This window comes from Oryctolagus cuniculus, chromosome 4 (assembly GCF_964237555.1).
Source record: "Oryctolagus cuniculus chromosome 4, mOryCun1.1, whole genome shotgun sequence".
Taxonomy (NCBI): Eukaryota; Metazoa; Chordata; class Mammalia; order Lagomorpha; family Leporidae; genus Oryctolagus; species Oryctolagus cuniculus.
This window is the reverse complement of record NC_091435.1, coordinates 54,952,251-54,970,287: the sequence shown is the minus strand read 5'-3', so window position 1 is coordinate 54,970,287 and position 18,037 is coordinate 54,952,251. Positions and strand designations below refer to the sequence as shown.

The 18,037-nt window shown below is 44.2% G+C and overlaps 1 protein-coding gene across 2 annotated transcripts in view; it reads left to right on the top strand.

Moving 5' to 3' along the window:
* Positions 1-551: 551 nt before the first annotated feature.
* The window catches only part of TOMM70 (translocase of outer mitochondrial membrane 70), a 55,290-nt gene continuing 37,804 nt past the window's right edge, over positions 552-18,037 (top strand). Inside the window, exons 1-2 of one of the 2 annotated variants that reach the window (XM_051819158.2) lie at positions 552-690; positions 1,367-1,742. In XM_051819158.2, the coding sequence (XP_051675118.1) occupies positions 1,419-1,742 (324 nt within the window). In that variant the 5' untranslated portion in view covers positions 552-690; positions 1,367-1,418. Of the gene's footprint in view, positions 691-1,195; positions 1,743-18,037 lie in introns of those variants that run through there. The other variant, XM_002716612.5, reaches the window with a different exon arrangement.

Genomic DNA, 18,037 nt, shown 5'->3' with positions numbered 1-18,037 from the left:
GGTAGGCAAAGCCAAGGGCCAGGAATTCTATCTGGGTCTCCCAGTTTGCGGGAGCAAGGACCCAAGTACTTGAGCCATCACCTCCTGCACCCCAGGGTGTGCATCAGCAGGAAGCTGGATTGGAATTGGAAGTGGGACTGAACCAGGAACTCCAATTCAGGATGTGGACGTTCTCTGCTGCACAAGGCAGGCCCTGAGTTCTCTATTAATGTCTTTCTTCTTGAAAATACTGTGAATTAAAAAAAAAAAGTCACACAAGGGTGGTTTTTGTATTTAAATAGCTCTGGTGCAGCAGAGGAAAATTCTGAATCAAGAGATAGGAAAACTATGAAATCACGATTTGGTAATGAGGCGAATGGGTGTGGGCCTGAGGGCTGGGAAAGGCCCAGGGGCTCCAGTCAGTGAGGCGCGAGCTGGGTTCTCAGGAGAAATCCAACTCAAGACTATGAACGCAAAGGCAGGCTGCAGACAGGCGGGAATCCCTGGGCATCTCATTTATACCCAATCAGTTCGAGAACCTCATGACAACACAGACGTCGCCGCTTTCACACGGAGAGCAGCTGGGACCCTGTAGAAGCCGTTTCTATTGGAGCCAACCTGGATTTGCCCATTTCCACTTAGCCCTTCTGCCATCTACTGCTGATCCAATAACCTCAAATTCACCCAAGCTACAACCTGGCTATGGTAGAGGTAAGACTGGTGACACAGTAGTCTAGCTTCAGCCTGAGCATCCTTAAATGAGGCTCTTCCAATCCGTTGGTTTCCCCCGACACGCGGACAGAAATCCCAGCTAACGGCCGCTCAGATCCAAGAAGCGGCAACGTGGCGTTAACGGGCAGAGACCCAAACCTACCAATAAACTGGACAGTTCGGCTCACGCCCCGCCCACCGTTCCTGGCAGCCAATTGCCTTCTGAACTCTTCTGCCCGTCCCGCCCCCGCCCACTCGCAGTGCAACCGAGATTTTCCTTTGGTCGCCTACGCATCCCAAACCCGCAGTGGACGAGCCCCTCTTTCCCCTCGCTGGGCTAGCGGGCCATCGGTCCCTCCCTGAAGGTGGAGGACATCCGCTACCACGCGAGCCCATGACCCTAGAAGTGATTCTGTCCAACGGCCGCGGGGAGAAAGCAGAGTTGCTCAGGCATCCCACCGCGTACCTCCAGTTTCCCTTAACCCGGAAGTGATTCTCCCTCTTCCTCTCCCTCTACGGTTGAGAGGGGAAGAGGAGGACGGCTAGGTCTGGCCCGGCATGCCCCGGGCTTCCGGTGACCTCTGGCCCTTTTCTGTCGTCCGCTCCCGCTGCTTAGCGTGCTCGCTCGCTCATTGCCTTTCTTCCCTCCCTCCGGTCTGCTCTCGCACGCTGCCAGGTGACTGTGGCGCCCACGACAAGCAGCGAGGCGGTGGCGGAGGACACTCGTCATGGCCGCCTCTAAGCCTGTGGAGGCGGCGGTGGTCGCAGCGGCTGCACCAGGCTCCGGGAGTGGGGTGGGCGGCAGCGGGACCGCGGGCCCGGGCACTGGGGGCCTGCCGCGATGGCAGCTGGCACTAGCAGTCGGGGCGCCCCTGCTGCTGGGTGCCGGGGCCATGTACCTGTGGAGCAGACAGCGGCGGCGCCGGGAGGCCGGAGGCCGGGGCGACGCCAGCAGCTTGAAGCGAAACAGCGAACGGAAGACCCCGGAGGGCAGAGCCAGCCCGGCACTGGGCAGCGGACACCCGGAAGGTCCCGGTGCCCACCTAGAAATGGTGAGAAGCAGCCTCGGGCCGTAGAGGTGGCACCCTGTACAGCTTTTCCTTGACAGGTGGTGCCGATGGGGAGGGGGGAGAGTCGGTCAGACGGAAGCAGCCGAGCGGCAGCACATGGGTTTAGGGAAGCCACTTCCCTGGCTTCCTTTGTAGGGAGTGGAGTAGCCCGAGGGGACAGGTTAACGATCTTCTGGGACAGTTTCTTTCCGGTTTCAGAAACTTCTTTTGCTTCTCAGTGACACAGCATTTATCTTTAGTGCTGTAGGTACGGGGGACATTTACAAGCGTGATGATTGTGTTTAATGAACAAGCGAAGCAAGCTAGATTGCATTATCGAGTGTACACTGTGACACGAATGGCTTTGTGGTTTCCAGGGCCTAAAACAGCAGAAGTAAGACCTTTTTAATAATGAACCACTCCCCCTTGTTGAAGTGTTTTTGTTTGTTTTGCCAGGAGGGTTCACGGGCAACTGCAGTGCTGGTTGCTTGACAGAAGAAAAGTAAACCTGATTAAATGGTTTTCTGCGCACACACACACACACACGGGTTCCAAAGAGTAAATTGATGTGTAGTGACATTTGGTTTCGGTTTTTTTCTTATCTGGCGTGAGTTCTTAAACTTATTGGCTGGAAGCATCTTAGATTTTTCAGTTTCACCTGTAAATATCTGTGAACGACCATGCCTAACATGTCTGATACAGTTCTCTGATGTTGGGCCAAGCATTGGAGTCTCTGGTGAACTGCCTTGTCTGAGTTTGTTGAACTGACTGTTAAATCCATTTGGTATCTGACAGCTGTGCAGAGAATTGGCCTGGCTGCATTTAACAGTACTGGGATTGAATGGGAGGAGGATTTTATCTGATTTCTGGAGTTGTACAGGGGTAGTACCAGAGTTCAGAGTAACCTTTGGTGAAATAATTCCCAGGTGTATACATATGTAATTTTATACACATGCAAGTTTATATACACCTGTGTACACATACAAATATTTCCATTTTATACTTTCCAGGGTGGAAACATTTTTTCCTAAGCAGTCAGTTAGCTTCAAAGGAAGCTTTGATGTCAGAGTACTGAGGTTTGATGCCTATAATGTGTGAAGCATTGTATGAGGCTATAGAGAGCCATATGAATTTTCAGGGAGAGAAAATCATCACCAATTTAAAATTTTTAAAATTTATTTGGAAGGCGGTGAGACAGAGGAAAACAGAGATCCATCTGTTCACTCTGCAAATGGGCACAGTAATCAGGGCTGGGCCAAGTGGAAGCCAGGAGCGAGCAACACATTCCAGCTCTCCTGTGTGGGTGGAAGGCACCCAAGTAACTGAACCATCACCTGCTGTCTTCCAGAGTACGCTAGAATGAGAAGCAGAGCTAGGACTTAGCTCCAAGGCACTCTGATATCGAAAGCAGGTGTCCCAGATAGTGTCTTAACCACTACATCATTCTTTTTTTTTTTAATAAGATGCATTGCAGTATGGTGAAAGAACTGATGAACTCTAAGAATAGGAGATGTAAGCTTTCTGTTGGGCTCTGTATCATTGTTTCTTTGAAAAAGTCATTTTATCTCCCTCACCTTAGTGTCATCCCTCTAGAATAAGAGGAGTAAAATATGAGATCTCCTAATAGCATTTCATCCAGTACTAAAAATTGATGATTTTGAGTGCTACTAATGAGAGTGGTCATGAGATTTTTGAGTTAGTTTTCATTTGTCTTATTTCATGTCTGAAATTCTCAGATCTTTTCCAGTTTCATTTGTTTTAATTTTTAATCATGGAAGAACAGTAAATGAGTGAAGAATGAAAGTTTGCAGTTCTGTAGTAATTGTTATTAATGATAGTTTTATACACGAAACTAGGTTTCAACATTTCATTGTGGTTTCTACTGTCCTGCCTTATCTCGTGGACTCTACCATTGGTGTTTGATAGAATTTTGTAAATTCACTTTTTGATTTTAGATTTTCTTAAATCTCCCTCCTAGTTTTTCAGCATTGTCTGGGTCATCAAAATGATTTTTAAATCTCATGATATTTGGTAGTTTTTCAGTTTTATAAAAATTAATGTTTATTTATCTGACTGCTGTTAAAAACTAGAGTTTAAGGTTGAATTCTTTGTGAAACGTCAATTGCTTTAAAATGATTTATGACTTTAGACCAAAATAAAACTGGACAAAACACTTGCACATGCCATTGTTTGCCTTGTAGGATTTGTGGGTCTGTAATCTCACTTTGAATTACTAGATGATTCTTTAGTAAAGCAACAATATGAATGTCTTTGCCATTATTTTAATGGAAATATGTATCTTAAATGTTAGTGACCAATAAATATTGAAACACTATTTTTGTCTTTTTTAATATTTTAGTTCTTAAAGTTTTAGACTAAGAAAAACTGATCACTAATTATAATTTATTACCTGTGGTTGGAGAAATAGCTCTGTATTTTGAAAAGTGCCTTTAAATTGGTAACCTGGGTGGGTTTTATAACTAGAGAATCATTTTTTTGAACTGATAGAAAAACTAGCAGAATGCTGATGCTCTTTTTCCACCTGAGCAGTAGCTATAATTTTTTTTGTTAATTTGTTTATTTTTTGAAAGGCAGAGTTAGGGAGAGATAGAGAAGTCTTCCCCACTGGTTCACTCCTGAGATGGTCAAAAACAAGAGCCAGGAATTTCATCTGGATTTCCCACGGGGGTGTCAGGTCTTAGCGGTTAGGCTGTCCTCTGCTTTCCCAGGCATGATAGCAGGGAGCTGGATCAGAAGTGGAATAGCAAGGACTCGAACTGGCATTCAGGTGGCATGCCAGTATCACGGGTGGCTGCTTAACCCACTGTGCCACAGTGCTCACCCCAATAGCTAAAATTTTAAGGGAATGAAGGACTGGATAAATAGTGTCTGTTCTGGGTTTGGTATCGTGAATAGAGTGGGGAGACAATGGGTTTTTTTATCTGTTTACTTATGTTTACCTTGATACAGAATGTATGGAATTATTGAATTTATTAGATTTTGAGATTTTCATGTGCTTTGTATACTGTATCCAATTGTCTTTTTTTCTAGGATAGCAAATACCTATAAATCACATGCAAAGGACATTCATATTTTTTAAATTTTTTATTTACTTTTTAAAAGATTTATTTTATTTATTTTTTTAAAGATTTATTTATTTATTTTGAAAGTCAAAGCTACACAGAGAGAGGAGAGGCAGAGGCAGAGAGAGAGAGTTCTTCCATCCGCTGGTTCATTCCCCAATTGGCCGCAATGGCCAGAGCGGCGCCTATCTGAAGCCAGGAGCCAAGAGTCTCCTCCAGGTCTCCCATGTAGGTGTAGGGGCCCAAGGACTTAGGCCATCTTCCACTGCTTTCCCAGGCCACACCAGAGAGCCGGATCAGAAGTGGAGCAGCCGGGTCACGAACCAGCAACCATATGGGATGTCGACACTTAAGGCCAGGGCGTTAAGCTGCTGCACCACAGCGCCGGCCCCAAAAGATTTATTTATTTGTTAGAAAGACAGAATTAGAGAGAGAGAGAGAGAGAGAGAGAGGTTTTTTCATCTGCTGGTTCACTCCCCAAATGGCCACAACAGCTGAAGCTGAACCAATCCAAAGCCAGGAGCCAGGAGTTTCCTATAGTTCTCCCATGTGAGTTCAGGGGCCCAAGCACTTGGGTCATCCTCCATTGCCTTCCCAGGCACAGCAGCAGGGATGCTGGATCAGATGTAAAGCAGCTGGGACTCGAACCAGTGCCCATGTGGGATGCCAGTACCGCAGGCCAGAGCTTTAACCCACTGTGCCACATTGCCAGCCTCCATATTTGTTTTAATTAGTTGAAATTTTGAGGTATCACTAAAGGAAAGCATGTAGTTACAATTGATGGCACCTGAGATTGAGGTACTGGTACTTAACAACGTTAAATCATGTTCTATTTTGAGCCATTAAAAAATCTACCATGAGCTGCTATTTTGTTTCAGTAATTTTTTTAACTGATATGTGGTAAGACATTCTTTGTCTTTTTTCTGTTTTGAAGATTTATTTATTTATTTAGGCATAGTTACACAGGAAGAGGAGAGAGAGAGATATCTTCTATCTGCTGGTTCACTCCCCAAATGACTGCAATGACCAGGGCGGGGCCAGGCAAGGAGCTTCCATGTAGGTACAGGGGCACAAGCACTTGGGCCCTCCTCCTCTGCTTCCCAGGCACATTAGCAGGCAGCTGGATCAGAAGTGGAACAGCTAAGATTCCAACCAGTGCCCATATGCTGCCATTGCAGGCAGCAGCTTCACCTGCTACTGCACAGTGTTGGCCCTAGGAACCACTAATCTTGAGTACCCCTTTAGAATAGGTAGGGGAAGACATACCTAACATTTTTTTTTTTTTTTTTTTTTTTTGACAGGCAGAGTGGACAGTGAGAGAAAGAGAGACAGAGAGAAAGGTCCTCCTTTTGCCGTTGGTTCACCCTCCAATGGCCGCCGCGGCTGGCGCGCTGCGGCCGGCGCACCGCGCTGATCCGATGGCAGGATCCAGGAGCCAGGTGCTTTTCCTGGTCTCCCATGGGGTGCAGGGCCCAAGCACCTGGGCCATCCTCCACTGCACTCCCTGGCCACAGCAGAGAGCTGGCCTGGAAGAGGGGCAACCAGGACAGAATCCGGCGCCCCGAACGGGACTAGAACCCGGTGTGCCGGCGCCGCTAGGCGGAGGATTAGCCTAGTGAGCCGCGGCGCCGGCCAACATTTTAATAAATGGATCTAGGACTGAGTAACCTATTGTTATCTGTCATATTTGAAATCAAATTCTTTTCCCCAAAATTATCTGCTAGTCATTTTTTAAGACAGGCTCACCAAAAGCAATCCTGTATATCCTGTATGAGTAAAATTAAGTTTCCAATCTTTTTTTTTTTTTTTTTTTTAAAGAACGGTTCTTTAATAAAGACCTAGCAGTGACAGGGAGAGAGAGAGAGAGACAGATATAGATTTTCCATCTGCTGTTCCTTCCTCCTATGCCTGCAAATAGCTGTGGCTGGACCAGGCTGAAGCTAGGAGCCATGAAATCCATCCACGTCCCTCACATGGGTGGCAGCAACCCTAATACTGGGACATCATCTGCCTGTGAGGCACATTAGCAGGAACCTGGATCAGAAGCAGAGGTGGGACTCAGTCTCAGGCTTTCCCATATGTGGGTGTCCCAAATGGCAGTTTAACCAGCTACACCACAGTGCCTGCCCTCACCTGTCTTTTTTTTTTTTTTTTTTTTTTTAAAGATTTATTTTGTTTATTTGAAAGAGTTAAAGACAGAAAGAGGAAGAGATGGAGAGAGGTCTTCTATCTATTGGTTCACTCCCCTAATGACTGAAAACGCTGGGGCTGGGCCAAGCTGGAGCCAGGAGCTTCTTCCCCGTCTCCCAGGTGGGTGCAAGGGTCCAAGCACTTGGGTCTTCCTCTTCTGCCTTCCCAGGTGCATTAGCAGGGAGCTGGATCAAAAGTGGAACAGCAGGGCTGGCACCATGGCATAGTCGGCTAAGCCTCTGACTTCAGCCGCACCTGCATTCCATATGAGCTCTAGTTTGTGTCCTGGCCGCTGCTCTTCTTTTTTTTTGTTTTTTTTGTTTGTTTGTTTGTTTTTTTAAGGGAAAGAGTTTATTGGGGGAAGCCAAACAGACTGTAGGGAAGAGGCGAAGAAGGAAGAGAAGGAGAAGGAGAGCGTAAGAGAGAGAGAGAGAGGTCAGGAGACGGAGAGGAAGAGAGAGAGACACATGTTCAGGAGCAGGTCCTTTTAAAACTTTGCCAGGGACCGGGAAGGGAAGTAGGAGGCTGCTCCTCTTGTGATCTAGCTCTCTGCTTTGGACTGGTAAGGCAGTGGAAGGTGGCCCAAGTGCTTGGGCTCCTGCACTCGTGTGGGAGACCCAGAGGAACCTCCTGGCTCCTGGCTTCAGATCGTTCCAGATCTGGCCGTCACGGCCATTTGGGGAGTGAACCAGCGGATGGAAGATATTTTAAAAGTAGACCATCCAGGACTCCCAACAAGTGCCATATGGGATGCCAGCATTATAGGTGGCAGCTTAACCTGCTATGCCACAATTCCAGCCCCTCACATGTCAGTCTTTACCTTACTTGATCCTTGGCAGTTTTTTACATTGTCCACATTTTATTGAAACATTTCCTGTTGTTCTTGGGACACATTTTCCTGATTGTTATTGTCCTTTCCCGGCTCTGCTGCTTCCTTTTAATGGCCTTCACAATTCAATCGTAAGTATTCTTTTTCTAATGTTCTCTACTTCCCCAGGATGCTGCTTTCCCTCCAGCAGCTTCAGCTGCACTTCCATACTGATGACTCCCTAATTTCTTGGTTTTAGCCCAGACCACTCATGAGGCCAAATTTAAAGGGCATCTTCATTACCTCATAAGTATTTCACATTTCATCTCTTTTTCCCAAGGACGTCCCTTGTTAACTGATGTGTGTCTCTGGTTTCCCAAGTTAGAATCGTGGATGTCATCCCTAACTTTTCACTCTTGTCAAATTCTCTGCATCTAATCTATAACCATACCTCATCATAAATAGGCTTTATTATTTTTTTTTTCTTGACAGGCAGAGTGGACAGTGAGAGAGACAGAGAGAAAGGTCTTCCTTTGCCGTTGGTTCAGCCTCCAATGGCTGTCGCGGCTGGTGTGCTGCGGCCAGCGCACCGCGCTGATCCGATGGCAGGAGCCAGGTACTTCTCCTGGTCTCCCATGGGGTACAGGGCCCAAGCACTTGGGCCATCCTCCACTGCACTCCCTGGCCACAGCAGAGAGCTGGCCTGGAAGAGGGGCAACCGGGACAGAATCCAGCACCCCAACCAGGACTAGAACCTGGTGTGCCAGCACCGCAAGGCGGAGGATTAGCCTAGCGAGCCGATAAATAGGCTTTAAATAGCTGAGTATTCTTGTTGCTACCTTTTCTTGACAAAATAACCCCTCTGTTACTACAGTCACCCTCCCTATCTGGTTTCTATATCCCTGGATTCAACCAACTGCTGATAAAAAATATTAAGGAAAAAAATTACAGCTGTACTAAATATTTATAGGCCTTTTTTCTTGTCATTATTCCCTGAGCAATACAGTATAACAACTATATAGCATTTACATTTATGTGGCATAGCATTTGTATATATATGTATGTCATATATATGTATACACACACACACACAAATGCTATGCCATTTTTATGTGAGACGAGTATCTGCAGAGCAGATTTTGGCATTCAAGATTTAGATATCCACGTGGAAAAGAGGGCGTGTCCTGGAGTCAGTGCCCCAGGGATACTGTATTTCCTTCCTGTTTTGTCATTACTAGAATAAATTCCATTCCATGCTTAAAAGCTTTATGGCTTTATAATCACTGCCCACAGAGAAAATTCAAACTCCTTATCATGATCTTGATTCTGCTTACCTCTTTCACGTCATCTCTTGTCATTTCCTCTTGATCCTGGCTTTTGATATTCTGTAAACAACATCTCTACTACTACCTTCTCATCTTTCAAGTCACAATGTAGAGGTCATTTCAGGTTTTCTGAAATTCCTCTCCACCTAAGTGTACCATTATGTTATCCAAATAGCACTTTGGCCTTTCCACATCACTTACCACATGGTACTGGAATTGCTTATTCTTGCCTTTCCTACTATACTCTTGCATTTCTGAATCCAGGGACTGGCTCTATCTTGTTTTCTCCATTGTGTTCACAGACTAACATAATGCCTGACACATGGCAGGTGTTGAATGAATGAATGAAGCTTCATTCTTTGACTAAAAATTAAGGACTCCTTTGATGTCTGTGAGTTAACACATATACATAAAGTGTGTACTTTAGGTCACTGACATAGAATTAAAATATTTTTGTGCAAAAAAATTTTAAATCTATGTACCTTTTTTTTTTTTTTTTTTTTTTGACAGGCAGAGTAGACAGTGAGAGAGACAGACAGAGAGAAAGGTCTTCCTTTGCCATTGGTTCACCCTCCAATGGCCGCCACGGCTGGCGTGCTGCGGCCGGCGCACCGCACTGATCCGATGGCAGGAGCCTGGTCTCCCATGGGGTGCAGGGCCCAAGGACTTGGGCCATCCTCCACTGCACTCCCTGGCCACAGCAGAGAGCTGGCCTGGAAGAGGAGCAACCGGGACAGAATCCGGCACCCCAACCGGGACTAGAACCCGGTGTGCCAGCGCCGCAAGGTGGAGGATTAGCCTGTTGAGCCACGGTGCCGGCTGTACCTTTCTTTTTTTATAGAAAACTTTTATTTTAATAAATATAAATTTCAAAAGTACAACTTTTGGATTATAGCAGTTCTTCCTTCCCATAACCACTCTCCCACCCGCAAACCATCCCATCTCCTACTCCCTCTTCCATCCCATTCTTCATTTTTAATTATCTTTATAGACAGAAGATCAACTCTATACTAAGTAAAGATTTCAACAGTTTGCACCCATACAGACACACAAAGTATAAAGTACTGTTTGAAGACTAGTTTCACCGTTAATTTTCATAGCACAACACATTAAGGACAGAGGTCCTACATGGGGAGCAAGTGCACAATGACTCCTGTTGTTGATTTAACAATTGACCGCAGTAATCACCCAAGGCTCTTGTCATGAGCCATGCATACATTTTTCATAATGTGCATTCTCCATGAACTTTTTGAAGATTTACCATGACACTGTATGTTTTGATTTCATAGTGGTGCAGAAGTCATACATATTCAGTAGAAAGTGTATCTTTTTCCAGGCTAGCAATATGCAGGACCAAACTCTAGCAATGCTGGGCAGCAGCAGTGAACTACAGCTCCCATTTGTCCACGTGATCATAAGGGGAAACAACAAGTGCTCTGCAGTGTACTGTTTTGCTAAGTTAGAATGTTTGGTAGGATAGGTGTATTATATATGTTTTCAATTTTATGATAGGTTTGTTGGCTATAACCCCTGGTAAGTCAAGGAGCATCTGTTCATTTTTAAAACTTTCCAGCTTTTCATTTTATTCTGCCAGGTGGTCCTGGATTCAGTGTAAGAGTCTTAAACTTCATTTAGGCACTGAGGAGTGGGAGTTTGTCATAGCAATTAAGATGCATTCCACATCAGAATGCCTCGTGCAAGTCTGATCTGGCTTCCTGCTAATGAACACCATGAGAGACAGCAGATGATGGTTCAAATACTCGTGTTTGTCATACATGTGGGATATTTGGATTGAGATTCTGGGCTCTTGGCTTCAGCCTGACTGGACATTTGGGGAGTGAAATAAGTAGATGAGAGATCTCTGTGTCTATTTGCCTTTTAAATAAAAGTGAAAACAGTTTTTTTTAAGATTTATTTATTTATTTGAAAGGCAACATTAGATAGAGGAAGAGAGAGAAAGCAAGTAGTCTTTATCTGTTGGTTCACTCCCCAATGGCCAAACTGAAGTCAGGAGCCTAGAACTCCATCTGGGTTTCCCACATGGGTGGCAGGGACCCAAGCAAATGGGCCATCTTCTACTTTCCCTCGTGCATGAGCAGCAAGCTGGATCAGAAGTGGAACAGCCAAGATTCATGTGGGAAGCTGTCATTGCTAGTGGCAGTTTAACTCACTGTGCCACAGTGCTGGCTCCAGAAACAGATTCTCCCCCCCCCCCCAAAGAAACCTTTTATTTAAGAAATACAAACTTCATGTATTTTGTAAGTACAACTTTAGGAATATAGTGATTCTTCCCACCACACCCACCTTCCCACCCTACCTCCTCCCTCTCCCATTCCCAGTCCCATTCTCCACTAAGATCCATTTTCTATTAACTGTATACACAGAAGACCAACTCTATACTCAGTAAAGAGTTCAACAATTTGCATGGAGGAAAAAAAAAATGTTCCTCAACAGCTGAGACAAGGGTTGTTCACAGTCATTGCATCTTGAAGTTAATTTCACTTTTTTTTTTTTGAGAAACTTAACTTTAAAGAAGCACCCAAGAATGATACATCTTTTGCAAGCACTTAGACATAACTATACTTATGAAACGTAAGAATATCCTCTATTTAATACATTACAAGAAAGTCCTTGAGAACAAATTTTATCGTTAAGGAAGCATCTAAGAAGCAATGGAGTTGAACACTTAGTCATAACTAAAACTTATGAGACATAAGAATATCCTCCACATAATACACTAAAATGAAATAAATCTTTGAGAACAAGTTTTACTGTTAACTCTAATAATAACTCTTTAAAGACAGAAGTCTTGCTTGGGAAGTACACGGTGACTCCTGTTGTTAATTTAATAATTAACACTTACGTATGACATCAGTGATCACCTGAGACTTTTGACATGAGCTGCCTAGGCTATGGAAGCCTTTCGAATCCACAAACTCCATCATTATTTAGAAATGGCTGTAAGCAAAGTGGAAGTTCTCTCCTCCCTTCAGAGAAAAGTACATCCTTCTTTGATGACTACCTCTTTCCACTGGGGTCCCACCCACGGAGTTCCTTCATGTAGGGCATTTTTTGCCACAGTGTCTTGGCTTTCTGTGCCTGAAATGTTCTCATGGGCTTTTCAACCAGACCAGAGTGCCTAAATGGCTGATTCTGAGGTCAGAGTGCTGTTTAGGACATTTGTTGTTCTATGAGTCTGCTATGTAGCCTGCTTCCCCTGTTGGAGCGTTCTCTCTTTTTTAATTCCATTGTTATTATCAGACACTTGATCCTATTTATATGATCACTTCAACACTTAATCCTGTCTGTATGTTTGCTTTAACACTTAGCATGCTATTTTTACTACCCAGCTTAAGTTGATTTGGGGTCCCATGGCAAGTTTTTAAACTGTACCCTTAGAAGTAAGTCCATAGGAATATATGCAGAACTATACAGCTTTACAGTTACAAACTTCATATACTTCATAATTACAACCTTAGGAACATGGTGATTCTTCCCACCATGCCCAACCTCCCACCCATATTCTCAACCCCTCTTTCTCCTCCCCCTTGGTCCCACTCATTTTTTTCACTAAGATCTATTTTCAGTTAACTTTATACACATATGGTTAACTCTAGGTTAAGTAAAGAGTTCAAATAATATTTAAAAAAAAAAAAACTTCCTCAGCAGTCAAGACAAGGGCTATTCAAAGTCATTGCTTCTGAAAGTGTCAGTTTTACTTCTATAGATCGTCTTTTAGGTGCTCTATTAATTTTCACAGGTCAGGGAGAACATGGTGTTTGTCCATTTGGGACTGGCTCATTTCACTGGCTCATTTCACTAAGTATGATGTTTTCCAGATTCATCCATTTTGTTGCAAATGACCAAATTTTTTTTACTGCTGTATAGTATTCCATGGTGTGCATATCCCATAATTTCTTCTTCTTTTTTTTTTTTTTTAAGATTTGTTTATTTGAAAGTTGGAGTTACACAGAGAGAGGAGAGGCAGAGAGAGAGAGAGCGAGAGGTCTTCCATCCGCTGGTTCACTCCCCAGTTGGCTGCAATGGCCAAAGCTGTGCCGATCTGAAGCCAGGAGCTTCTTCTGGGTCTTCCATGTGGGTGCAGGAACCCAAGGACTTGGGCCATCTTCCACTGCTTTCTCAGGCCACAGCAGAGAGCTGGATTGGAAGTGGAGCAGCTGGGACCCGAACCGGTGCCTATATGGGATGCCAGCACTGTAGGCAGCAGCTCTACCTGCTGTGCCACAGCATCGCCCTCCCATAATTTCTGTATTCAGTCTTCAGTTGATGGGCATTTGGGTTTATTCCATGTCTTAGCTATTGTGAATTGAGCTGTAGTAAACATGTGGGTACAGAGAAATCTTTCATATGCTGATTTCATTTCCTTGGGTAAATTCTGATTAGTGGGATGGCTAAGTCATATGGTAGGTCTATATTCCAATCTCTGAGGTATCTCCATACTGTTTTCCAAAGCAGCTTTACCAGCTTATATTCCCACCAACAGTGGATTAGGATACCTTTCCCCTACGTATTCACCAACAGTTGTTTGTTGAGTTCTGTATGAAAGTAATTCTAACTGGGATGAAGTGAAACCGCATTGTATTTTGATTTGTATTTCTCTGACAGCTGGTGATCCTGAGCATTTTTTCATGAGTCTGTTGTCTATTTGGATTTCCTCTTTTGAATAATATCTGTTTATGTCCTTTGCCCATTTCTCTTTTTTTTTCTCTTTAATTTTTTGACAGGCAGAGCAGACAGTGAGAGAGAGAGAGACAGAGAGAAAGGTCTTCCTTTTGCTGTTGGTTCACCCTCCAGTGGCCACCCCGGCTGGCGCGCTGCAGCCAGCACATTGCGCTGATCCGAAGGCAGGAGCCAGGTGCTTCTCCTGGTCTCCCATGGGGTACAGGGCCCAAGCACTTGGGCCATCCTCCACTGTACTCCCGGGCCACAGCAGAGAGCTGGCCTGGAAGAGGGGCAACCGAGACAGAATCCTGTGCCCCGACCAGGACTAGGACTCAGTGTGCCGGCGCTGCAGGCGGAGGATTAGCCTAGTGAGCCGTGGCGCCGGCTCCTTTGCCCATTTCTAACTGGGTTGTTTGTTTTGTTGTTGCAGAGTTTCTTGATCTCTTTATATATTCTGGTTATTAATCCTTTATCAGTTTGTTTGTTTAGTTTTTGACAGGCAGAGTGGACAGTGAGAGAGAGAGAGAAAGGTCTTCCTTTGCTGTTGGTTCACCCTCCAATGGCCGCCACGGCCGGTGCGCTGTGGCCGGCGCATTGCGCTGACCCGAAGCCAGGAGCCAGGTGCTTCTCCTGGTCTCCCATGCGGGTGCAGGGCCCCAGGACCTGGGCCATCCTCCACTGCACTCCCGGGCCACAGCAGAGAGCTGGCCTGGAAGAGGGGCAACCGGGACAGAATCTGGTGCCCCAACCGGGACTAGAACCTGGTGTGCTGGCGCCGCAGGCGGAGGATTAGCCTATTGAGCCGCTGCACCGGCCCAGTTGTATAGTTTGCAAATAATTTCTTTCATTCTGTCAGTTGATTCTTCACTTTGCTGAGGTTTGTGGTGTTTTTGTTTTGTTTTGTTTTGTTTTGTTTTTGCAGTAGAGAATCGTCTCAATTGATGTAATCTCATTTGTTAATTTTGGTTTGATTGCTTGTGCCTCTGCGGTCTTTTCCAAGAACTGTTTGCCTATTCCAATGTCTTGCAGGATTTCCTCAGGGGTCTCTTATAATTTGATGGTATTGGGTCATAGATTTAGGTCTTTAATCCATTTTGATTATTTATTTGAAAGGCAGAGTTACACAGAGAAAGGGAGAGACAGTGAATGAGAGGGATCTTCCATCCATTGGTTCACTACCCAGATGGTCACAATAGCCAGGGCTAGATCAGGCCAGCAAGTCAGGAGCTTAATCTTGGTCTCCCTCATGGGTGAACGAGCCATCCTTCACTGCTTTCCCAGGTGCATTAGCAGGCAGCTGGATCAGAAGTGGAGCAGCCAAGATCCGTACCAGCACCCGGACGGTATGCAGACATCACAGGTGGTTGCTTTACCCACCACACCACAGCACCACCCCTGAAACAGCATTCTTATAAGTGTGTTTGTTTTAGGTAAAGAGTGCTCTGTATTATGATTTTACCAGGTGGGGTTGGTTATAGGGTTTTTTTAAATGTTTATCTTCATCTATTTGAAAAGCCAAGAGACAGAGAGAAAGAGATCAGTCTTCTATTTGCTGGTTCATCCCCTAAATTCCTTCAACTGGTACGGCTGAGCCAGGAGAAGCCAGCATCCCAGAACTGTATCTGGGTCTTCCATGTGGGTGGCAGGGGCCCAGGCATTCGAGCCTTCCTTTGCTGCCTTACAGGATGCACTAGCAGGGAACTGGGTGGGAAATGGAAGGTTTATTTTAGATTTAGTTCCTTAGGGATTTTCTTATTTTCCTAGTGTTGATACCTATAAAAGTAACAATTGGTCAGTAGGTGTTGATACGTAGTTTCTCTTACAGTAAATCTTCCAGAGTTGACTGCTACTTCTGTAAAGCTGAGATTCATAGTTAATACGTATGCTTTCTAAAGAAGATCAGTGTGAGAGAATAGAGCTGAGAGAAGCAGTATCCAACTATCTCATGTATTTTAGCTGGATATAAATGTCACTATAATGACAATTTAAACACTTTTTTTCTCACACATGGATTGATGTATCTACTTCTAGCCCATTTTTTCCTAGTGACTACATGTGATGATAAGGGTAATATTTTATGAACATTTGCTAAAAAATAATAGTGGTTCCTTATTGCCACATGTGTATAATTGAAAGCTTTCTGTGAGGTAGTCATGTAGTGAGATTTGTTTTGAGAGACTGGTCCTTTTCTTATTCTGTGAACTTCTCCATATCTGCTAATCTTCCTCTAGAGTACTGCCTTTGTCAGTCACTTTCATTTCAGAGCAGATTCTTGTAACCTTCACTGACTGTTGTTAGCAAACCATGATTGTTCTCTCAACTTTGTATTCCACTAAATTTACCTGGATTAAGCTTTAATACCCATAGCTTTCATTTTAAAATCTAACTTGCTCAAAGTAGATTTACCTCTTTAATAAGAGGTACAGGACAGGTTTGTAGGTTTTACTTTTTGCTTGACAAATTGTTAGCACAGGTAAATGGTTATTGAAGAAAGAAAAAACATGTTTAATGTTTCCCTGGGTGTGTTACCTGAGTTACTTGCATTTGGTCCTGTTTTTTATCCAAGCAATTGTAGATTTATGTGTATATGCATATGTCACATGTGTATGTATACAGTTGCTACTATTTGGACTAACAATGTTCTACTTGTTGGCTATTAAATTTACTAACCACCTATTGTATATTTTTCTTATTGTTGATTGGAATTTCAGTGTTTTAGAAAACAGTGGTATGGCCGGCACCGCGGCTCACTAGGCTAATCCTCCACCTGTGGCGCCGGCACCCCTGGTTCTAGTCCCGGTCGGGGCACAGGATTCTGTCCCGGTTGCCCCTCTTCCAGGCCAGCTCTCTGCTGTGGCCCAGGAAGGCAGTGGAGGATAGCCCAAGTGCTTGGGCCCTGCACCCCATGGGAGACCAGGAGAAGCACCTGGCTCCTGCCTTCGGATCAGCGCGGTGCACCGGCCGCAGCGCACCAGCCGTGGCGGCCATTGGAGGGTGAACCAAAGGCAAAGGAAGACCTTTCTCTCTGTCTGTCTCTCTCACTGTCCACTCTGCCTGTCAAAAAAAAAAAAAAAAAAAAAAAAAAAAAAAAGAAAACAGTGGTAGTTCATTTGAGAGTCTGCCAGTTTGCTTGTTTTTTTTTCCCGTTGTTGGCCTTTAGGATATTACTTCTTGGTAAAGATTACTCTACTGGTTGTTTTACAGTTGTTCCTGAGTGTGTAAGGTAGATTGATTCTAAGACACACATGTATACCCCTTACCATGGATACCAGGACCTTCAAGTGCTCAAGTCTGTTACCTAAAATGTTGTAATATTTGCCTGTAACCCTTGAATATTCTCACGTGTACATGGTTCCTTCATAAAGGTTGTGGGCAAATGGTATTAATGGTAAAGTTTACTTCAGTGCAAAATAATTGAATTCCATGCACAGGTTTTAAATAATGAATATTTTCCATAAACGTTTTGAAGAGCCTGTGTACTTTAAATCATTTCTAGATTACTTATAATACTTAATACAATGTAAATGCTATATACATAGTTGTTATACTGTATTGCTTAGGGAATAATGAGAAGAAAAAAATGTCTGCATGTTCAGTGTAGATGGAATCATCATAGGCTTCACTACAAAGTACACAGCAGCAGCATCATAACTTTTTTCCTAAATATTTTTTATCAGTTGGTTCAGTCTGTGGATACAGAACTGGTGGACTTGGAAGGCTGATTTTATAGTGAAATCAAATCAACTAAATTGAATTCATTTTTACAAACTTGGCAAAATGAAAAAAGTCTCATACTGATGATTTTGTCTTTTTACTTACTGTCCTTATGCCCTAGAATGAATAGTAGCAAAGTAATGGCACTGAAGTCTGGGTTGTTTGCTTTCAGTTCCAGAGAATGGGTTTGGCTTTAGTTAAAGATTCATTTTCTTCATGATCACTAACTGTAAACCAGCTGTGTCATTCATGTAGTATAGACATAACTTTTTTTCTTAATTAACTAATTAATTTGAAAGGCCAAGAGACAGATCTTCTATCTAATCGTTCACTCCCCAAATGCCTACAGCAGCTGGGGTTGAGCCAGGCCAAAGCCAGGAGCCCAGAACATTATCCAAGTCTCCCATGTGGGTGAAGGGACCCAAACACTTGAGCTATCACCTGCTGCTTTCCATGGTATGCATTAGCAGGGAACTCAAATTGCAAGTAGAGCTG